Source organism: Dasypus novemcinctus, chromosome 2 (assembly GCF_030445035.2).
Source record: "Dasypus novemcinctus isolate mDasNov1 chromosome 2, mDasNov1.1.hap2, whole genome shotgun sequence".
Lineage (NCBI taxonomy): Eukaryota > Metazoa > Chordata > Mammalia > Cingulata > Dasypodidae > Dasypus > Dasypus novemcinctus.
The window spans coordinates 189,310,807-189,335,114 of record NC_080674.1 but is presented as its reverse complement, the minus strand read 5'-3'; the positions used below and the strand labels follow the sequence as shown (position 1 = coordinate 189,335,114).

General features: G+C 41.2%; 1 protein-coding gene across 4 annotated transcripts; it reads left to right on the top strand.

Annotated features, from left to right (window-relative positions):
* The first annotated feature begins 1,529 nt into the window (after positions 1 to 1,529).
* ZNF354A (zinc finger protein 354A) lies at positions 1,530 to 20,123 on the top strand. Of its 4 annotated transcripts, XM_058283185.1 has the most exons (6): positions 1,558 to 1,751; positions 2,127 to 2,916; positions 7,398 to 7,524; positions 8,537 to 8,632; positions 9,363 to 9,428; positions 17,749 to 20,123. In XM_058283185.1, exons 2-6 carry the CDS (start codon positions 2,884 to 2,886, stop codon positions 19,281 to 19,283), a joined length of 1,857 nt encoding a protein of 618 aa, XP_058139168.1. In that variant the 5' UTR covers positions 1,558 to 1,751; positions 2,127 to 2,883; the 3' UTR covers positions 19,284 to 20,123. The 4 variants fall into 4 exon arrangements, with proteins under 4 accessions (XP_058139169.1, XP_058139173.1, XP_058139168.1 ...); XM_058283186.1 differs by lacking the exon at positions 9,363 to 9,428 and having other exon boundaries at positions 1,530 to 1,751; XM_058283190.1 differs by lacking the exon at positions 9,363 to 9,428 and having other exon boundaries at positions 1,541 to 1,751; positions 2,830 to 2,916.
* The last annotated feature ends 4,185 nt before the right edge of the window (positions 20,124 to 24,308 follow it).

Here is a 24,308-nt window from a genome sequence, read left to right as displayed (position 1 = left end):
AACACAAAAGAGCACATATGAAAGGTGTAATCAGTGTTTCTGCTGGATTAATTTCTTCATGCATTACTTTCATAGGTTAAACAACAAAGCACTTTCCTCTTTTAAAAAAGTTTACATACATACATAGTATTTCAAAATGATACAAGAATTTGAACATTTCAATAGGAAAATGGCCAAAGTACCTATGCAGGCAATTAACATCAGAAAAATATGTATAAGTGGTCAATAAATATGAAACATTTAATTTAATTTTGCAAGTAATTAAAATTACATGTAAAATCAAGATAACATTTTCCTCATATTTCATTTCCAGATTAATCAAAATTACAAGTGAAAATATGATAACATTTTCCACATTAACAAAAGGGCATTCTTTTGGTTTTAATCTAGAGTGGTACATAGTCTCACGAATTGCTTATGGAAATATAAACTGTAAACTCTTCCTGAAAGACTACTAGGCAAAGTGCTCAAGTATCTTAGAATTCTACCAGTCCTTTATCCAACAATTCAACTTCAAGGAATCTAAGCTAAGAAAATAATCTTCAGAATTACAGCTACAAGGATATTAATGGAGGAAAAAACTGGAAATAAAAATAGTAACAGGGGTTTATTTAAATATATTTAAATACATAAGCTTAATTTAGTTAGATATTTTAAAAGTCAATTACATGCAAGGAAGGTATAAAACACTACCGCTGGAGAATATTTATTGGCAAATTCAAATGTTCAAGGCATTTTCTCAAGTGGCGGGAAGAACAACAGGTTACAAGTGGCACCTGCAATGTTTCGTATTTTTAAAACGAGAGCGACAGCGATTGAGAAATTAATATGGAGATGCTGAAAATGACGTTCACCAAAACGTTAACCAGTTATTTCTGTGCGCTGGCATTAAAGGCAATTTTCTTTCATTCTTTTACTTTTCCAAACCTTCTAAATTTAACACGTGTTCCTTTTATACTTGATAATACTTATTAAAACTAAGTGTTGGCTTCTCACCCCGCACCTTCCCCCTCAACTTCCTGCGCTGCCTTTGAATCTTCGCTCAGTCTTCACCTCCCTCACCCGCCCCGGATCCCCCGACCCTGCTCTCCTTCCGCTTTTTCCCATCACTTACCATCTTCTAAAAGGTGATATAATTATGTGCATGGTAACCACTTCCACCCTCAGCAAAGTTCTGGAAGGCGCTAATCTTTGTGTTGTGCACCGACGCAACCGCCTACAATGGCTGGCACATAGTAGGTGCTCAGTACATTTCTGTTGAATAACGGAAGGGGTAACAGGCTCTTGCCGTCACTCCCGCAGAAGCAGAGTCGCAGGGTCCCAACTCGCAGGGACCCTCACCCCGACCCTTAGAGGGCGGGGCCCGGCGAGCCCAGGAGAGCTCCCGGCGAGCCCGCCCGCGGGCCTGCCCACGTGACAGGGCGCAGCCAGGGCCCCGCCTCCGCCGGCCAGCGCGGGGAACTACACTTCCCAGAATGCCCGGGCCCTCCCGTGGACTCCATTTCCCAGAAGCACGAGCGGCCGCACCTACCCCGTCCCCTGCCCCGCCCCTCTGGCCCGGCTGGGGGCTCGGGGCGTTTGCCTCCAGGGTGAGCGGCTCCGGGCCCGAGGTCGGCCCAGCAGTCACCCTCGGACGGGAGCCCCGACCCAGCGCTCTTGTGGCGACCGCGGCGGTCCCGGAGCCTCCCCGCCGCGGCGCGCGGCCGCGGGCGAGGCGCGGCTCTCGGGACTCCCCGGAGGCCTGGGGCGAGGTGAGCTGCTGGGGGCGGCGAGATGCGGGCGGCGGACGCGGCCCCGGGAGATGCGGGGGCGCGCCCGGGACAGCCCCGCGGTGCGGGGCCCGGGCGCGGGGGGCGAGGGCGGGGCCTCCGGGGCTCCGAGGGGCCTTTGTGGTCGCCGCGGGCGGGCGGCCCGCGCTGCCCCGGGTCTGCCCGCCCGCCCCAGCCGGCGTCCCGCAGCCTCGGCCCCCGAGCGCGTCGGGCGCGCACTGGCTCCCCCTCGCCCCGGTGCCCAGCCGCGCCTCTGCTTCCTCCGGTCCTGCTCGCCGTGCTCGGTCCCCGCGGGTGTTTGAATTTGCTACCGGCGCTCAAATAACGCGTGAGAAAATGCATTTCCTCCCCTTATAGGACCGGACTGTTTGATGGAAGAATTAGGTTGCTCGGACTCCTGCAACGGCAGCGGCGAGACTAGAACCCAGACCCTTGGTTTCTGTGCCCTTTGCTCAAGACAGCCGCTCCCTTCCTGCGATAGGAAAGCCAGTTTTCCTCCTCTGCAACAGTTTTCTCTATAAAACTCTGGAAATTGATTCATTGATAGGAAAGGGGAGAACTGGGTGGGAAAATCTTAAGGTGGAGAAATGTTAGATGGCCCCGAGGTCAGGCGATTAGAGCAGGAGCTTGCAGTCTGGGGGCCGTCCTTAAAGGCTGTGTGAACTCAGGCAAGCTGCTCACGCTCACACGGTCATCTGTTTCTCGTCTATATAATGTCCTCGGTTTCCCCAAACATCTAATGCCTACCGGTGCTGTGGGACTAGAGGTAAAGCGGGGCCTGGCAGGTGGTAAGACTGAGCGAGTGGCCGCCACCGCCGCTGACAGACTGCCCTTTTCTGAGTCTTGCTCTCTGAGAAGTCTGAGTGCCAGGGGAAGAGTTGGGTCTGGATGGGGATGGCCACCGGCCTTCTCTCTCATACTGTCTGCTCCTGCCTCCTTCTGACCTCTCTCCGTGAGGGCACCTGGTCATTCTCAGTTGATGTAAAGATTTCAGACCTGCTGATACTCAGGCGTGGAATGGGGAAGGGGCTTCCTTCTGGCTCTCATTTCCTTCTCTCAGATCCATCTTCTGGAGACACGGCCCATCCTCAGAGGAAGAGCCCAGAAAGAGGACATGGCTGCTGAACAGAGGGAAGCAAGATCTCAGGTGAGTTCATTGCCGTCTCAGCTCTTACTGCATGGATGTTTTCCTTACCCTCTTTCTAAAGTTCTCCACCCAACACAATCTTTTCCAGGATCTGGAGCCCAAGGTCTTTTACGTGGTGGAGTTGGTCTGTCCACCCTGGTATGTCGTGGACTCTGCAGAGCATGCTTATCTCCCGCTCCCCACCCATGTCTCATGCTTATGTTTCTCTTTTCTTAGTACATACCCTTTTATCCATTAATCTCCATCCATTTTGTGACTACTAATTTGATAGGTATGGTGCCATGAGTCTTACATCGCTGGGGACAAAGCAAGCACACACACTTGGTCAGGTTCCCTCTGGCACCATCTTCACTTACCCAAGTCTACCTCACTAACCTTGGCAAGAATGCTTTACTTTACTTTTTTCTTTCCAGCTCTGAGAATCCTGATGATAAATGTTCTCCATACTTTTCCAACTCATAGTTTTTAGTGTTTTCTTCCTCTTAACTTTATGTATTATATGTTGTATTAGTTAGCCAAAGGCATGCTGATGCAAAGTACCAGAATTCTGTTGGCTTTTATAAAGAGTATTTATTTGGGTGGAAGCTTACACTTACACCTAAAGAGACCAATTCAAGGTACCATAAGGGGTACTTTGTCACCCAAAGTCATTTGCCAATGTTGAAGCAAGATGGTGTGTGATGTCTGCAAGGGTTCAGCCTTCCTTCTTCCCTCTTAAGGCTCCATGGTCCCAGCTTCTTCAGATCTCAGCTACAGTCTGGCATAAGCCTAGTCTCTCTCCCCGGGGCTCATTTTTTTCTGGGTTCAGCTGCTCTGCTCTTCACAAGGTCAACTGTAGACTATCAGGCTCATGTCTCTTCCTGGGACCTCTGCCACGCCTATCTATTCCTCTGTGTTCTTCTTTGTGTGTCTACTTCCTTGTGAGAGTCTGTTTTATCAGCCCACCAAGGGGAGGGAAGGTGGGCAGGGACTCAAACTGAGTCACCCTAATGATGTCAGCCAAATCAAAGCTCTAATCCTAAATAATTTAATCAAAGTCATCTCAGCTGACTCTAATACAATCAAAGGGTATCAAACCCAGAGGAACAGACCAGTTTACAATTTATATTGTATCAAACCCAGAGGAACAGACCAGTTTACATCATCTATATCTCTATTTTGGAATTCATAAATAATACCAAACTACCACATATGCCTTCTACCACTGCCTTGAAAATGGATCTTGACCCACCATATTCATCTTTATATTGTGGCAAAAAGGAGGGACCCTGTTCATGTTAGCCAGTGCAGAAACAAAGTATAGCCGTGTTAGGGAGATCCTGATTTGTAGAGGTCTGTCAACAATAAGGCGATGCAAGACTCCTCAGGAAGGGGCAGGGAGGGTTTTATGGGATACAGGTAGTCAAGAGGCATTGTACAGTGTAGTTAGGAAATGGGGCTCTTGAGCCAGTTTTTAAATTTTTATTATTATACTGATAGCTACAGTCTATTAGCAGTAATATAATCAGCCAAGGGAAGATGCGCAAAGGGCAAAATCCAGAAGAGTTCAAATGCAGAGTTTCCATTGTCCTTTCATGGTGGACTCAGGATGTGTCATTCTCCTGACATCAGTGTGTGACACTATGCAGGGAGTATTGCCAACCATGGAAGTGCACCTGAACTTTAGTATCCAGAAATTTTATTGGGAATTCATTACATTGGCATGATTGATTGATTACGCACGTGGTTGAACTCAAAGCCCTCACCCTAAGGCAATTCCTGGTTTCTCTGGCACAGCCAGCCCCCACTCTGAAACTATATGGATTTAATCAACCCCTGCCCTAAATCTCACATTGGACTATCCAGTATGACCCAAAACCCCCAGGAAAACAAAGATGCTTCTATCAGGAATAACATTCCAAGGAGAAAGCCTAGGTTATTGTTGCTGCTGTTTTTGTTTGTTGTTGTTTTTTCCCAGGAGGTAATGCGGATTGAGCCTGTATATGGGAAGCAGACACTCAACCACTGAGCTATACCCACCCTCCTGTTTTGTTTGCCGCACAAGACCACAACGGGAGCGGATATGGCTCAAGTAGTTGAGTGCCTGCTTCCCACATGTGAGGTCCCGGGTACATTTCAGTTCCTGGTGCCTCCTAACAACAACAAAAACAAACAACAAGCAAAACAAATGAAAAAAACAACTCAAGCTGTGGTTCAGTGGCTGCGCACCAGCTTCCCATATGCAAGGTCCCAGGTTCAATCCCCAGCCCCCTTGTACCTTCAAAAAAAAGAACACACCAGAATATTTGTTAATGTTCTGTTGTATTTACAGTTTTAACAGCAAACCAAGATGAATTACTACTTGGCAGAAAGCACCTCATACTACACTTGAATCGTCAGTTTCTGTCAGCACATCGTAAAGTCAAGTAGTACAATATGTTAGGAATCATCTCAAAAGTTCCAGAGCCAATTCTTTCTTTGCTCCTAGTCCTTAAAAAGGCCAGGGTTTTAGTCCATCTCTTCTGTTGCCACTTGTGATCCTTGGGTAAATAATTCTATCTCTTTGTGCCTCAGTTTCCTCACCTGTAAAATGAGAATAATAACCGTGTCTACCTCATAGAGTAAGTGAGAGAATCATGTGAGTTAGTGCATGGCAAGTGTTTAGATCAGGGCCAGGCACACAGTAGCTTACTCCTTATGTGGTGGTGATAGGTAAAGAATGTCATTAAATTAGCAATAATATTAATATTGATGGCTAGATATTGCTACACAGTGTTTCTAAGACCTAGAGAATACTTGTCTTTTCTTTACTCTGTCTTCAACTAACAGTAATAGTTTTTGTTTATTGACTGTCTGCATGCTGGGGAATATGCCGAGTATATTTATACGTATTTCTATCTGTGACAACAGAACAGCCATTGCCCCCATTTTGCATCTGAGGAAACCGAGGCTCAAAGAAGTGAAGTAGCCTGAATTCAAACCCACATGTGCCTGGGCTTTTAAGTTTGTGCCCATAATCATCCAGCCATTCTTCTATGTCAGACTCAGTGTGGAGAAGTTTAAGGCCAGAGAGAAACCAAAGAGAGTTCTGGGCTAGAAGGTAGAAGACTAGTTTTGGTCCTGCCTCTGCCACTAGTAAAGTCTGTGACCTGGGGCCTCGACTGTCCTGGATAGAGCTAGGACATGGCCTATGGTCCTGGCCGGCTAAATATTTTACTTATATTATTGGAATTAAATCACTTCATGCATTTTTTTTCAATCTCGACCGGTTGGATTGTAAATTCTTTGAGGGCCAGGGTCATTTCTTATATTCCCCCCATATGCCAATAAATTAATTATCTTATCATGATTGTATTACATGCTCACGGTAAAAATTTCAGAGAATAAAATTTATGCACATATAAAGAGGAAAGTGAAGTCCCTCACAACCTCACCATCTAGAGATAATCGCTATCCACCCTGTGGTGTGCATCCCCCAGGACCATTTTCTATGCGTACTTGTAATTTATTTAGCACGGATGGGAGTAAGTTACACAGAGTGATATACCCTGTTTTTCGTACTTAGTGTTGTGAATGTCTTTTTATATCAACAAATACAGACTTACACCATCTGTTATAATGATTACTTACTATTCAGTCATATGGATCTGGTTACTAATATTTGAACTTTTAATATGTGCCAGATACAATTTTGAGTGCAGTGTATAGATTATCTCACTTATGTCTTAACCCTGAGAGTAAGCATGAAGAGGCAGTTTTACATTTTGGTTGTGAATGAAGCCTTAGGCATCCACTGGAATTGGATTTCGCCTCCACCACTGACCAGCTGTGTGACTTTAAATTTCTTAACCTCTTTGTTCCTGTGTAAAATGGGACAACAATAGTGTCGATTTCATGAGGTTGTTGTAGAGATTAAACAAAGATTATACACTAAATATTAATATAACATTCTAAAAACAGTGGCTGACTCATAGAAAGCATTCAGTAAATGAGAGCTATCTCAACTATCATTATTACTGTCCTCAAGCCTTGAGTAAGCACATAGATGGTGCCACATGTTTACCCTAGCCTCCATTTTTTTTCCCCATTTTTTTGCCTATTACATAAACCATGATAAATAACCTTGTGCTTGCATTTTTGTGCACTGTTCATAGAAACACAAATATTGTCATGAGTGGATTAAAGAATAGGTACATCTTAAAACATTTAAATATACTGTCGAGTCACCATCAGAAATATTATTCCAATTAATGCTCCATAATGGTCTTATTACCTCTACACATCTCACATGGTGGTTAACATAGGCCCTGGGTCATATTTTATGCTATGCAGTATATATTTGTCAGTGGTTGATTGTTCATTAAATAAATGACCTGGAACCCTTGGAACCTTGAATAATATCAGAAGCATCTCATGGGTAGCCTGCCTGCCTCCCCCCACTGTTACCACCTTCACTCTGTGATGGCTGATCCAGGTTGAGCTTGAATGACTTGTCATTACAGGTGTCCGTGACCTTCAAGGATGTGGCTGTGCTCTTTACTCGGGATGAGTGGAGAAAGCTGGACCTTTCTCAGAGAAACTTGTACCGGGATGTGATGCTGGAGAACTATAGGAACCTGATCTCAGTGGGTAAGGAAAACTGTCCCTGTAGATTCAGGAAGTAGGAATTGGAATAACTCAGCATGTGCTTCCCTGGATAAAAGCCATCAGAAAATTTTAGCTGAGTTTTGCAGTGAAGTTGTCCTTATAGGATCTCTACAAATAAATATTAAAACTGCACAATCCCCTTCTAGGCATGGATTTGTCCTATGTATGGGAGTGGAAGGGGCAGTCTTGATAATCATCCCCTTCCCCCTACACAGCTGCACACTAGAAATTTCTTCATGGTTCAGGCCAGGCATCATTTCCCTGTAACCATTGGTCTGTGGTTGGTTGGTTTGCTCATCTCTCAACAGAGGGCTTTATCCAACTTGCCTTTCCCACTTCTCTTTTCCAGCTAGTTGAACATTATATAATCCAGGGGTCAGCATATTTTTTTTGCAAAGGGCCAAAGAGTAAACATTTTATGCTTTGTATGCCACATATGGTGTCTGTAACATATTGCTCTTCTCTTTTTTACTGTCCCCAACCACTCTTTTCTTGAGGGCCATACATAAACAGGAGATGGCCTGGCTTTGACCATGACCCATAGTTTGCTGACTACTGCCATCTTTGAAAAGGATTCAGATTGTATTTTCTCATCTTAAACAAGATGCTTGGTACATAATTCTTTCTATAGATAGCTGATTACAAATTTTAATTATCTATCTGTACATCTAACATATTCCCTCTTCTATGGAAAGCTAATGGCACCCTATTAAGCAAGGCTGCGTCATTAATATATTTCTCTAACATACAGTTAACTACAACATAGCCATGTCTTACAAGTCACTTGCCTTTCCCCTAACACATCCCCTCACACAGTATGGGGACACAATCTCAAGCAGCCTATAGAAGTTCTTAGTACCATCCTCTTGAGTTTTCCGCTCAAATTTTGTTTCTCTTGTTCAAGGGTCTATAACTAAATATTGCCATATGTCTTTGTATCAAAACAAAACCAAATTAATCTCTCTTATTTTTTTAATTTTTTGTCTTTGAGCAGGAGTTCCATTTTCCAAACCAAAAGTGATCTCCCTGTTGCAGCAAGGAGAAGAACCGTGGAAGGTAGAGAAAGAAAGCCCTGGAGTCTCCAGTCTAGGTGAGTGGGGCACTGAGGGGCCTGGGAAATCACTGCAGGCAACAGCCTGGTTTTAAGAGGAGGATGCACTTTGGAGATGTTGGTTGGGAAACTTTCTTCAAGAAGTGGTGGAGAAGGGGAGAGAACCGAAGACCCCCAGATATAAGCTTTGTCTTACTCTTGTAGCAAATGAATCTCTCAGGATCTCTTTCTGTGTTCTTTTTTTTTTTTTTTATTACATTCGGAAAATATGAGGTCCCCATATACCCCACACCCCCCTCACCGCACTCCTCCCCCATAACAACAGTCTCCTCCATCATCATGACACATTCATTGCATTTGGTGAATACATCTCTGAGCACTGCTGCACCTCATGGTCAATGGTCCACATCATAGCCCACACTCTCCCATGTTCCGTCCAGTGGGCCATGGGAGGACATACAATGTCTGGTAATTGTCCCTGCAGCACCACCCAGGACAACTCCAAGTCCCGAAAACGCCCCCACATCTCATCTCTTCCTCCCATTCCCCACACCCAGCAGCCACCATGGCCACTTTCTCCACACCAATGCCACATTTTCTTCAGTTACTAATCACAATAGTTCATGAATAGAATATCAGTAAGTCCACTCTAATCCATATTCTATTCCTCCATCCTGTGGACCTTGGATTGGTTGTGTCCACTCCACATCTATATCAAGAGGGGGCTTAGATTCCACATGGATGCTGCATGCAATCCTCCTGCTTTCAGTTGTAGGCACTCTTGGCTCCATGGTGTGGTGGTTGACCTTCTTCAACTCCATGTTGGCTGAGTGGGGTAAGTCCAATAAACCAGAGTGTAGGAGCTGAAGTCTGTCGAGGCTCAGGGCCTGGCTATCATATGGTCAGTCCAGAAATTCAGATCCTCTGGGTATGTATTAAACCCCAGCACCAACTACAGTTCTGGTAAACATAACAGGAGAGGCTTGTAAAAAAAGATCACATCTGAGTCTAGCTCCATCACACAGAAACACAAACTCCAGAGAAGGGCCAACTGACATGGCACTGAACTCCATCTGCCATGATCATAGAACCTATGGGTCTCTGTAGCTCTCAGAAGAACCAATACCCAGGGTTGTATCTACTTTATCTGTCTCTGGGACTCTGCTGAGATGTGCATAAGGGCGACCCCTCTGATAACGTCCCAGCTCTTTTTTGGAGACTCATAGCCATATAAACTCATTTGTCCTTTCCATTTCCACCTTGATTCAGGTCAAAAGGCATTTTTAACTCCTGGTATTATATGTAGACTGAAATATTCTGCTGGTCCAAGTTGACCCTATTATTCAAGGTCATTTTCTAGTTACATCATCAGCTGGTACTTGGTAGTAATCCCTCGGCGCCAGGGAAGCTCATCCCTGGGAGTCATGTCCCACGCTGGGGGAAGGCAATGCATTTACATGCTGAGTTTGGCTTCGAGACTGGCCACATTTGAGCAACACAGAGGCTCTCAGGAGGTAACTCTTAGGCACTCTGCAGCTCTAGGCCTTGTTCTTATTTCAGGTGCACAGTCTCACAAGCATAGTCATTAGTATCAAGGGCTCATTGTTGGACCTTCCTTCTTTTTTAGTCTTTGCCGTTGCACTTGGGGGATTGTTGCTGTTCCTTTAGGAACTGTGATAGAGCTCCCCTGGCTAGGAACTCAGCACTCCCTCAGTTGTTGTTTTTAATTGTAACCACTATGAAAATGTCCAAACATTTTTATGTACCCTGGATATATGCCCTATAGAACTCCCTGCCAACCATGTGTCCCCTGTCAATAACATCCCACACCAGTATTCCTCCGCTGCCATTGTTGAACCTCTCTTTGATCCAAAACTTCCTGAAAAGTGAAGCCCAATATATTGCCAGGTTCCCTTATTAGTAAAATGAAATATAGTGATGAGTTTAGAGGTTAGATATAGAATATATATTAACTTGGAAAAATTATGGTAAAAATAAATTGGGGTATCAAAAAATTTAAAAATGCAAAAGCTTTGTTTTTGATGTTTTGCCTTCCATCACTGCAATAAGTGCTGCCCTGCATGCAACTTGGCAAGGCAGCTACTTCCGTCTTTTCCTCAGTGTCTACGTCCTATCTTTTTCTTTTCTTTTTTCTAATTATTAAGCATATCTTCACAAGAGTTTTAGATCACAGTAATTCATATATACAATATACAGTACTCCCACATATCCAACATAAAACCTTTTCCCTTCCACAGCGATAATCTTTTTACATATTCATACTATATTTACTGAAACTGATGTACAGATATTGAGACAATAGCTTTCAAACAAGGTAACATTTGTGTTTACATTGTGGTTTATATTTTAGACTATACAATTTTCTAAATTTTTAGTTATGTTTTACATTATGATTTACATTTTAGCTTATCAGCCCCTATATATTTTTGGTGTAATTTTACATGTCTTCTATCCATCCTTGTGTACTCTTGTGAAACACTTCTATTGCCCACACAGTTACATTGGTTCCATCTATTCAGTACCTCTTTTCTGTGTTCTTTCTTGCTGTTTTAGAGGAAACATATATTTCATGTACTCACTCCACAGTTTATATTTAAGGAACTGCAAATAATTTATTCTGGCTGAAGTTCAGGGTATGTGCATGAAAAAAGGAGATAAGGAAGGAAGTGATATTGGAAAACTAGATAAGGGCCTTATGATAAAGTGATTTAATACAAATTGCAAGACATTTAAGTGTCCTTCAATACAGGAATAGCTGAAGAACCTATCGCATGTCATTACTCTGGCACATACTGCCACAGTTCAAAGAAGGAGTATACTGGTGTAGATAGAGCTCCATGGCTAAGGACAAAAACAAATTACAGAGCAGTATTATGCTATGATATTATTTATATTTTAAGAAAATTACATTGTTTATATGTATAATATTCATGTAAATATGGAGAGGTTGGGAGGATGCACTTTAACTGGTAATAGTAGTTACATTTGGGTTGAAATGTAATAATTTAAATGTTTTAGTTGTTCACAAAGAATATATTCATGAAGTCCTTAGGCAATTTGAACTTAATAAGAATAATCACTTTGGATGCACTGTGGGACATAGATTTAAAGTGAGGCAAAACTAGAGGTGGGAAACCTTAACAGAGATTGTTGCAATAAATCTAGACAAAAGTTATTATGGCCTGAACAAAGGCACTTGTGATTGGATTCATGAGGAAGGAGGAAGAGCTGGTTTGTTAAAAGTATGGGATGAGTTCAGTGTGAGATAGGTGTCATTTGAGTTACAAGTGATACTCACCTGCTGGTGGGCAATTGTATAGCACAGATGGGGTTAGAATTCAAAAGAGGCTAGGGAATCATCAGTACAAAGGGGGTATTTGAAGCCTTGAGTTGCCCAGGTGAGGGAAGAGAACGGAGGACAGAACCCCAGGAAACATTACCAGGTGTGTTATAAAAGGAATCTGTGACTGAACCTGAGAAGTTCAGAGAAGAGAAACAGAGGGAGTTGTCATGGAAGTTGGGGAATAAGAGCAGTTTACAAGGTGAGGCTCAGCCTCGAGTTGGAGAATCAAGTTTGCACACAACACTGTAAAGTTACCGTGAAGGGAAAATACAAAGCACCATGTGAACATACACCAGGAGGGAATTCCGGCATCATCAAGGACTTTGCTGTGAGAGTGCTGTAGGGTCTGCAGATGTGGAGAACTGTTTCCAGGCACAGGAAATGGCATGTGTGAAGTCCTGAGAAGGAAGCCAGCATGCCGAGACAGAGAGTGAGGGAAGCAGAATAAGTTTCAGCAGAAGAGAAAAGCAAGGACCAGGTCACGCTGAGCCATGGACCCTGCAGAGGATTTGTCTATACTTGGGAGCCTTACAAAGCTACTTTGTAGCTGGCTACATGCTTGTGTTTCCAGTCTGAAAAGATCCTATTGCAGCTTCACGGAAAGCATGAATGGTGGAGTAAAAGTGGGGGGACTTGTCAGAGGCTACTAGCAGGTCCAGGTGCATAAGCGTGTTTCGAGCCCTGCAGAAGAACTGCAGGGCAGCATGTCTCTGTCCTGAAATCTCTCGTGCCAGGAAGGAGCTTTCTCCCCACTATAAATTGAGATGTTTGTTGTTTTACTTATAGTATGCTAACCACCAGTATCTATTCTTTTTAATTCTCATTTGGGAGGAATACACTAATTTTGTGGGAATTATGGAAGGCCACCACAAAGTAAAGAATGCAGGCATCAGTGAACCAGTTGAGTGATAGAAGAGATGTCAGTCTAGCTACTAGGGATGGACTGAGTTTGGTATGAAATAATTACCAGAGGAAAAGAAGAAAGGTTTCTTTCTTTCCCCTTGCCTCAAGAGCACCAGATCAATTGAGTTTCCCTTCCCGAGTGAATTGAGTATAAACTGCATTGAACTGAGTAGAATTATGACAGGAGTTCGGAGCTGTCCAGAGAGACCCTGGGGCCACCTGAAGACTCAGAGTCCTGAATCCCGTCAGATTTGGGAAGACATCCTTGTAGGAAAACCATGAGCAGAAGTCTGAAGGATACGAGGGACATCAGAACTGACTTGGATGTCTTTCTCCTACTAGGATGACCCTCCTTTCTTTCCTCAAAGATGAAAGTCAAGTCAGAGTCCTGGGAGTAGTGATACATGGTCTTATGCCAGGGGACTGCTGCACTCCAGGAAGTCTGCCCTTACCACATTCACATTGCATTGTCTGTTCACGTCTTTGTCTCTAATGCCAAACTTAAGCTCCTTGAGGAAATGAACTATTTCTTTTATTATTACTGGATCTTTAGAGTATTGTTGATCACCAATGACTAGGATAGAGCCTAGCACATAATAGGTGCTTGGTAAATATTTGAAGACTGAATATAATAAGGAGCAATTGATGCTTTACATTAAGAGGGATAAATCTGGTGAGAAATATTACTGCGGAAGGTGAGAATCGTGGGTCAAAGGAACAAATTGAGGCTCAGTAACAGTAGTTACTATAGAGTAAGGAGACCCTAAACTTGCACATATTAGTGATGGCTGTTAGAGACATTTTAGGAATAGGATTTAAGAGCATTTGAAACGCAGGGGAGAAAAGATTCTGAGTTGAAACTAAGAATTTATGACAGAATAACTGAAAAGTTTATGATATAATTCTAAATTGGGAAACAGCAAAAATGGTTTGAAAAGGAGTATGCTAGGTTCAGAGTTGGACAGGCTGAATTTGAACTATATGAAAGATACTCAAATGGAAATTCCAGGAGATAGTTATAAATATCTCTGCAGGGTATTTTGAGATGAGTCAGGAGTGTCATTCACATAAGATGGGTGAGAATGAATGAACTCATTGGGGAGAGTAGAAAATCGAGACATTCAAAGTATTGGAAGAGCCAAGGAGGAGAATTGACACCTAATGACAGGAACTAGTCAGGGTGGTGGTCAATTGCAAGATCAATCTGGTGTCTACATGTCAGATGTCTTAACCTTTTTTATGAGGTAGTCCAGATCCAGGCTCGATTCTAGGAGGGAGCAGAGATTGAACTGCATTTCAGGAGGCAGATGTGTAGACCTATAGAAGACTCCAGCTTAGAACAGTTGGGAGGTCCACAATCCAAGATTCATGTCCACTTCAGAGAGAAACGTCAGTCCAAGAGTAAGGTGTTGGCTCTATACAGTAGAATTGGGTTGAGTTTCCCAGAATTGATAAGAACCCTTGTAGCTGTAATCACTTTGATTTAAAAAAATAAACTCTTTAGGCCCCATTTCTCTACTCCCTCTTAAACAAAACCTTTCAGAAGGGTTTCTATACTTGATGTTTCTACTTTCTCACCCCTTATTGTTTCCTCTGTGTACTCTAGTTTAGAATTTCTTCCTTACTGTTCCACTAAAAGCACTGTTATTAAGTCCCAGACAACCCCTGTCTGTCCATATTCAGGGTTTTGTTTTTAGTTCTCAAATTATTTGCCACAGTTGATCACCCACTCCTTCCTGAAGTACTTCGGGAACGCCGTGTTCTCCTGATTTTCTTCCTCTTGATCTCTAAATGTTGTAGTCCTCAAGTGATTCCTTTCAGTTCTTTGGTTTTAATTGAAACTTATATGCTGGTGACTCCCAAATACCTATCCATAGCTCTTAACTTTTTCCCAATCTCCAGAATAATACATCCAACTATTTCAGTATCTTCCTTCAGTGTTTATTAAGGCATCTCTACCATAGAAGGCTTACTTGAAACAAAAGACCTCAAACTTGCCTTTCTCTTAGCCATCCCCTTCTCGGTGACCAGTACCAGCATTCATCATTTTCAGGAGTATCATGATGTGCCTTGTTCACCACATTAGGACCGTGGACCTTATATGCAAAAATGGAGTGGGGAAGCTTAGGAGCCACATGCAGTCCGTCAGTAAGGCCAAGCTTGTTAGCTGCTGCTTCATAATACACTCGGTTGCAATCACCTGCACCTCCACCCCTCTTTGCACCTAGATATAACTGTACTAGCCTTCTAAGTGGTCTCTCCCTTTCCTCCTTCCACTTATGCCCCCTCCAAAGTTCTGTACACAGTAGCCAACTTGAAAGAGCATGTAATTCCCCTGTACCTTCCCATCATGCTTAAAATCAAATCTGAACAATTCCCCCTGCCCCCCCCGCCATGTCTTGCTCCAGTCTTATTTACCATTCTCTTCTTGCTCACTGCACTCCAGCCACACCATCCTCTTTGTTGTTGCTCAAATAAAACAAGCCACACTTCTGTATTTGCTATTTCTTTTGCCTGGAAAGCTCTTTCTTCAGATGTCCATATGGCTTGTTTCTTATCTTCATTTAGGTCTTCACTCAGAAGTAACCTTCAAATGATCACTCTATCAGAAATAACTCTCTTATCCCCTGTTGCTGTATGCACTTATTCTGTTCTAGTTTCCTTTAGAGCATTTGTTTATGATTTATTTGTTTACTTACTATCTGTGTATTTATTATCTGTCACTTCATTCCCCACCAAATGAATGCTACACCAAAGCATAAACTCCTTGAAGGCTGAAACTGTCATATTCAACACCCTGTCCATGTTCTCTAGAACATTATCTGGCCCATAGAAGACAGTTAATGAGTATTTGTGAATGGAAATGGTATTCCCAGCATATGCAAAGACAAAGAACCGAGAAAAAGCTTGGAGATCTCCAGAAATTACATGCAGTCAACATACCTGGCAAGAAGCCAGGGTGGGAGATGAGGAAGGGATGGACAAAGTTCACATCATAAAGTGCCTTGTTCACTACATTAAGGACTGTGGACCTTATATACAAATCATTGAAGATTAGTTGGATGGTCTTAAGGAAGTTTGTAGCACAATAAGGATTTTAGAAAGATTACTCTGGTAGTTTGGAGACTGAATTGGCAAAGGACAAGGCTCTCAGAGAGACTAGTTAGGAGATTATGGGAGGAACAATAATAAATGGGAAACAAAATACCATTTAGATACCTGAGCCCAAACTTCAGGGCTCTAATACAGTTGTGTTGGTCACAGAGCTGTAGCCTTTACACTAAGGCCTAAGGCAGGGTCCCTAGCTTTACTGTATAAGCTAAACGCATTTCAGAATCTTGCTAACTTCTTCTCAGCCACATGTACTAAACCTAGAAACAATGACTGGCATATACAGGGAAAGTGCTCCATTTTTGTGGCCCCTCCCTACAATATATGTAAGTTTGGCCCCAATAATGTATTGAATTTTGACTGTTTAATTTAGCAAGGCCTAGTTGGAGAGGGAGTAAAAAACTTCCCCTTACAATAGTAGTTAAAGATATAGGTGCATATAAAATTAGTAAAGGAGGTTGTGTAGAGTGGGGGCGGGGGGGGGGGGAAATCCAGTTTTTAAAGAGGGCACAGAAGAAGAGCAATCTATGAAAGAAATTGAGAATTTAAAACTAGAAGAAGAAAATAGAAAAGCAGATATTTTATGTCCACAAGGGCACTCTAAGCAGAGGTAATATGTACAGAGGTAAGAAAACAAATGTAAAATAGGTACTATGAGATCCACAGTATCCCTTTAAATTGCCCAGGAGAAAATGTCAAACTACATGGACAGCGATTTCCCTGCCAAAATTTAATACCAAATTGTGTCCTTACCTGCTTTTAATATTTATTGAATTCAGTTCTTTATGACCTTTTTCCATCCATGCCTCTCTTATTGTTCATCTTTGGCTCTTGTCCGTTCTGCCTTCCTCTCCTCTCTTACTTGGTATGTAAGTGGGTTCCCTTCCTAGCTGGCACCTTCTGGCTTCATTCCCTATCTTGTGGTCCCTCTGTAGATTAATTCAGTAATACCAACCTGTTTGAACTGGCCCTGAAACCTCCCTTTTACCCATGTATTGTCCTAGAAGGCAACTTCTTCTTTAAGGGTTTGAAACTTCCATACAAATAAGAAATGAATATGTAAGTAATTAAGAATATTTGACATTGCTCAAATGGAGATTGTATTTAAGGAAGGTTAATAAAACAAACGTGTTCCTTTTATAATAAGTCAATAGGGCTTGATAGGCTGCTTGTGAACAGCACTCATGGTAGAAAATGATGTGTAATAATATGTTTATATGATATAGATACTTAATTCTCTGTGTGTTAAGTGGTGTAATAAAGGGAAAGGACTGGAAACTCAGAGTCAATAAATGACTCAAAAGAATTATAATACCTTTTGAACCAAGTCTGAGGAGGCAAAGGAACTTGGCATAAGGGAAAAAGGGTTTCAAATTAGGAGTGACTACACATAAAGGAGAAATGTCATGAAGATAATTTAGGAATCTGTCATGGGCTTTGGACTCTTGCCAAGTTTCCTTTCCCAATTCATGCTCCCCTTTTAATCCTTTTTCTTCATTCTCTATTAACCAGTTCTCATTACTCTTACATCTCACCCTGTTGAAATGGGTTTTTTTTATTCTTTCTTTTCTTTTATACCCAAGACTTCAGCTCCCATCTATTACTTTTTATACTACTTAACACTACTATTTTTACCTCTTGCTATTTTTTGGCCAGACATCAAGACCTTGTTTAAATATCATCAATATTTATTCATTCTACACATTTTGTCTCACTAGCCAAATGCTATTATACATGAAACATCTTCAATTTCTTTTTTTCTTTTTCTTTTTTCTAGAATGGAAGAACAGTAATAAAACCACAAAGTCAACTCAAACACAAGAGCCATCATTTCAGAGACTGGTAAAGACAAGATCCAAAAGGAGTGGACCTTGGGGCTTTAAATCAGAACGTCCCTGCCTGTATGAAAATAGATTAGAAAAACAGCAGGATAAAAAGGAAAAAAATCTCATCATAGAAAAAAGCCATAGAAATACTGAAGCTAGCCAAAACTTTAGCCGAAAGCCTGTCCTTGATAAAGAACAGAAAGTTCCTAGAGAAAAGGCACTACTAAAATGTGAAATACAAGGAAAGAGCCTCAAACAGAAGTCAAATTTACTTAACCAACCAAAAATCAACACAGCAGACAAACGCTATAAATGTAGTATGTGTGAGAAAACCTTCATTAACACTTCATCTCTTCGTAAACATGAAAAAAATCATAGTGGAGAGAAATTATTTAAATGCAAAGAATGTTTTAAAGCCTTCAACCAAAGTTCAGCTCTGATTCAGCATCAAATAACTCATACTGGAGAGAAACCCTATGTATGTAAAGAATGTGGGAAAGCTTTCACTCTTAGTACATCTCTTTATAAACATCTAAGAACCCATACTGTGGAGAAATCCTACAGATGTAAAGAATGTGGCAAATCCTTCAGCCGAAGGTCAGGTCTTTTTATACATCAAAAAATACATGCTGGAGAAAACCCCTATAAATATAACCCAGGTAGGAAGTCATCTGGTTGCAGCACATCCCTTCCTGGATGTCAAAGAATTCATTCCAGAAAGAAGTCCTATTTATGTAATGAGTGCGGCAACACCTTTAAGTCTAGCTCCTCCCTTCGTTATCATCAGAGAATTCACACTGGAGAGAAACCTTTTAAATGTAGTGAATGTGGGAGAGCCTTCAGTCAGAGCGCATCTCTTATTCAACATGAAAGAATTCACACTGGAGAAAAGCCCTATAGATGTAATGAATGTGGAAAAGGCTTCACTTCTATTTCACGACTTAATAGACACCGAATAATTCATACTGGTGAGAAGTTTTATAATTGTAATGAATGTGGTAAAGCCTTAAGTTCCCACTCAACACTTATTATTCATGAGAGAATTCATACTGGAGAGAAACCATGTAAATGTAAAGTGTGTGGAAAAGCCTTCAGACAAAGCTCAGCTCTTATTCAACATCAGAGAATGCATACTGGAGAAAGACCCTATAAATGTAATGAGTGTGGGAAGACATTCAGGTGTAACTCATCCCTTAGTAATCATCAGAGAATTCATACCGGAGAGAAACCATATCGATGTGAAGAATGTGGGATGTCTTTTGGCCAAAGTTCAGCTCTTATTCAACATCGCAGAATTCATACAGGAGAGAAACCCTTTAAATGTAATACATGTGGGAAAACTTTTAGACAAAGCTCATCACGTATTGCACATCAAAGAATTCATACTGGAGAGAAACCCTATGAGTGTAATACATGTGGGAAACTTTTCAACCATAGGTCATCCCTTACTAATCATTATAAAATTCATATTGAGGGGAACCCCTAGAAAGTAGATGTCTATATGCAAAAGCCTTAAACCAAAGCTTGTCAGAGAATACGTACTTGTGAGTGATGTAATAAACGTAAAGGATCTGAGAAAACTATTATATAGGAAATTAGTCCTCATCAGATGTTAAATTCCAAGGATGAACCTTAACTATGTAGTAGATATGAGGAAAGCATTCATGTCTGCCAGACACTTTTAAAAATAACCTGAGATGAAGCATTCACAATAGGAGACATTGACTTTGGGTGTTTGTAAAATAAAAGGTTTTTCTTCCCTGCCTTTCTACAGCAGTATATCCTAGATGTCACGTGATCATCATAAACATCTGGGTAGGTAGGGAGGTGTGCTGGATTTCTCACTAGAAAAACTTCAAAACTGTATAGACTAGTAATATATTTTTTATAACATTTTATTAGCATACAAAAGGATTGTTTAAAGAAACCATACATTTTTAGAGAAAAGGGCCAAATAAAAGATAAAAAATGAATTGTTATCTACCTCTCAGACTCTGGGGTTTGTCCTTTTCCTTACCTGATGTGTCAAACTTTATGCATGGATTTCATTAAAAAAAAAAAAGTTCTCTCTTCTTCCTTTGTTCTAGTAATTACTGTGAATTAGGGATCTCCTACCCAATTTCTTTGTTTTTCCAGGTTTTTTTTTTACTGCACTGAAGTCATTTAATTATGCAAGTGTATCTGCTATATATTATTAGGTATATATATCTAAATATTTCTTTTGTCAACAAAAAGATCAGAAGTAGTTTAATGAATCTAATACCTGTGGCAAAATCTTGAAAAAAGACATCAATCTCATGAAATAAAGTATATTTTCTTTTATTGATATTCTCTAGTGTCAATTTGAAACTAAAGGGGAACAATACTAAAAAAAAACTTAACTCCAGCTTTGGAGCATATGCTGTACTACATATTGTAATCATTAAGAAAAGGCAGAGGCCTTATGTTTCATGAGGCCACAAATTGGGGGAAAGGGGATAGAGTTGGAATAGCAAATGAGTAAGCAAATATAATTTCCCACAATTTGTAAATGTGGTTGTAGTCACAGCTAAATAAGTTATGACAATATTATGTTATAGTACAAGAATATTATAGAGATTTGCACAAGATGAAGAAAAGGAATGGAACCTGCCCAAGGGAACCTGGAGAGATCAAAGAAAGCTTTCTAGAGGACACGATGATTGAGCCAACTTTTGGAGGAATAATAGGAATTCTCCAGAGGGTGAGGTGACTATTCCAAATAAGAGGAAATTGCATATGTGAACTTAGAAGTGGGTAATAGCATGACTTGTTTACAGAACCTCAAATTTACAATAATGAGCAGAAGGATGGCAGATATTAAAGCTTGAATAAAAGCTGAGGTCAGACAACAAAAGGCCTTATTTGCCATGCTCAGGAGTTTGGGTTTTATACTGAAGTTACTACTGCTTTAGCAACAGTGGAACGATGAATGTAAAGAGTTAAAGAGAACTCCACAGACTGGCACCTAGAAATCTGGACTATTGTAGTAATTGAAGTGATAGGTGAATGAAGGTACAAATTCAAACAGGGAAAACATGGATGGAGACTACGGCAGGTATTTGTGTATTCAAATAAATAAATGTTTTTTTTTACAGGCAGTTATGGAAGGGTGATGAGTGAGAAGAAAGCCAATCTGACTCGTAGGTAGGGTTGCCAGGTGTCCTTATGTACACGACCTATCCTGTATTTAATGATTTTGTCCTGCATCCTGTATCGACTTTGCCAGGACATATTCAGTTTTCTACAATAAATCACACAAAAAAATTGTTAATTAGAGCTATTTTTCTGCTACTGTAGTTGTTTAAATCACTTAAAGGCAGTACTAGGTGAAAACCATACTACACAAATAAAGATCTGTACAATCCCTTCTGGTCTCTTCTGTGTGTTTGACTGAAGGAAGACCAAAATGGGGAGAATTGAAAGTGCCTATATTAAAGAAAAAGACTGTTCTTTTGACCAAAGTTCTAAGTCATGAATAAATTAATCATTGTTAAATAGAGATAATTTTGGATCAGTACACAGGCTCTGAAAGTCAGTAAATCAGCAACAGCCTTACTCCAGTGACAGTACTTCTGAAAGTACAGCAATATAGAGCAAACTTATTCCAGTGACCACACTAGCATAGTTAAAAGTCTGCCAAACCCTAAACATTCCTACTGTTGAAAATCTACGCATTCCCGGACACCAAGCTTCCTAAAACCTTAAATAAGATCAGCTCTGGCTTTGTACACGGAGACTGTCCCTTGTAAATTTAGCTCTCCCTTGCAGGCACACATTAAGTTCACCTTTCTGCATTACATATCAAGTACAATTTATAATTAGTTCACATGTTTGCAACCATTTCAACAGTTCATTCCCTATTTACAGGTGATTAGGACTTCAGCTTTGTGAGTCACAAATGAACTGATGAGGCAATGAGATTACCAAATTCGGTCTATTTCATTGCTATCATTTATTTCTTCTATGTATATTTGAATCCCAAAAGGCAAGCATAAATTTTGTGATGAATTTTCGGAATTCATCAGAATAAGGGAAAAGTACTTTTGAAACACTTTCCACAGTATGTAAGTATTCATTTAATATTAAAAAAAAAAGATGGAAAGTCAGATATAAATCAGCATATATTAACAGGTAAGAATAAGAGACAAAATTTCCTCAAGTATTTTTTTTTGTCTTTATTTATTTAATATTACATTAAAAAAATATGAGGTCCCCATATACCCTCCACCCCCCTCGCCCCACTCCTCCCCCCATAGCAAAATTCTCCTCCATCATCATGGCACATTCATTGCATTTGGTGAATCCATCTCTGAGCATCGCTGCACCTCATGGTCAATGGTCCACATCATAGCCCACACTCTCCCAAGTTCCATCCAGTGGGCCATGGGAGGACATACAATGTCCGGTAATTGTCCCTGCAGCACCACCCAGGACAATTCCAAGCCCCAAATACGCCTCCACATCTCATCTCTTCCTCCCAGTCCCCGCACCCAGCAGCCACCATGGCCACTTTCTCCACACCAATGCCACATTTTCTTCAGTTACTAATCACAATAGTTCATGAATAGAATATCAGTAAGTCCACTCTAATCCATATGCTATTCCTCCATCCTGTGGAGACTGGATGATAGGCTTACAGGAAATCGGGGGTAGAGGAAGGATGTAAGCTGACACCTACATGGGTGAAATCTATGATAAGCTGGAGGTAAGTATATGTCAAGTATTATTAAAGAGATAATACTGTGATAAAGAGAAATTCAGATGAAGAGAACAATCAGAGCAGAAGTTCTAGTAAACTGTACATCATCAAGTTTTCACCTCAAATGACTCATTAAATGTTTTATTACTAGAAATATTTTCTGATTCTAAAATTGCAAAAGAAATTTCAAGGGCCAGGATGAAATGTTATTAAAAATGTAATAGCTCCATTTGCTACTACAGAAATTATCAAAGATCTAAAATGCATTGAATGTATTACTACTAGAAGGAATTTTTTTTTTTAAGATTTATTTTATTTCTCTCCCCTATCCCCCATTGTCTGCGCTCTGTGTCCATTCACTGTGTGTTCTTCTGCACCCGCTTACATTGTCAGGCAGCACTGGGAAACTGCATCTCTTTCTGTTGTGTCATCTTGCTGTGTCACCTCTCCATGTGTGTGGTGCCACTCCTGGGCAGGTTGTGCTTTTTTCACATGGGGGGCTCTCCTTGCAGGGTACACTCGTGTGTGGGGCTCCCCTATGCGGGGGCACCCCTGCGTGGCACGGCACTCCTTGCTCACAGCAGCACTGCACATGGGTCAGCTTGCCACATGGATCAGGAGGCCCTGGGGATTGAACCCTGGGCCCTCCATATGGTAGACGGACACTCTGTCAGTTGAGCCACGTCTGCTTCCCACTAGAAGTATTTTCTGATTCTAAAATTGTGAAAGAATTTCAAGGGCCAGGATGAAATCTGTTATAAAACATGTAACAGCTCCATTTACTATTACAGGAATTGTCAAAGATCTAAAATGCCTCCAATTTTTACAAGATAACCCAGATACAAGTAATCACAATGAAGAAGGAAATTTTTCTTTTGCTTGTGCAGTGTTTATCTCATATAAAAGACTGACTTATAAGGCCATTGTGAGTGAAATCCTTCCAAAAGCATCTTCAGAAGCAATATAAATTTTTGTAGACACTAAGTTAAGAGTTGATGAGGATGGTTTTAACTGCTTTTGGTGAAGATAATGCAAATGCAAATTTCGGTGTTTGTGTAAAAGTGCAAACAATTTTTATTCAAAGTTGAAGCAAAGCATGAAGTGTTCTAAGAAAGGTGTTCGTGTATTAAATAATGCTGCACAGATAGCATCTGATATTCTTTGTTAACACAGAAATAACTATGATGAAATTGTTCTCTTCAGCATTTAAACTGTTTGAACTAAGAAGTTAAAGGATTTTTAGAATTTTGTTGCAATTCAGTATTCTTCAGTTCCCTAGCATTCATAGCGTTCCTTCTGGAAGGTTACTGGTGAAGGTCTGTCTACAGAAGCCCCAGGAGATTATTCTTTGCTCAAGTCCTGAAAGAACAATGATTAATTAAAGTTGTTTTAAAATTTAAAAAAAAACACAAAACTCGCTGGGTCTTCCAGTTTCAGTGCCAACAAATAAACAGTGTGGAAGTCATCATTTCTATCTGTATTAGTCATCCAAAGTGGTGCTGATGCAAAATACCAGGAATCTGTTGGCTTTTATAAAGGGTATTTATTTGGGGTAGGAGCTTTCAGTTACCAGGCCAGAATGCATAAATTACTTCCTTCACCAAAGTCAGTTGCCCCATATTGGAGCAAGATGGCTGCCAATGTCTGCCAAGAGTTCAGGCTTCCTGGGTTCCTCTCTTCCCCAGGGCTCTGTTTCTCTCTGGGCTCAGCTGCTGTGCTTTCTTCCCAAGGCCAGCTATAAACTATCAGGTGAACATCTCTGTCTCTCTCCCCGGGGCTTCTGCTGTGTGT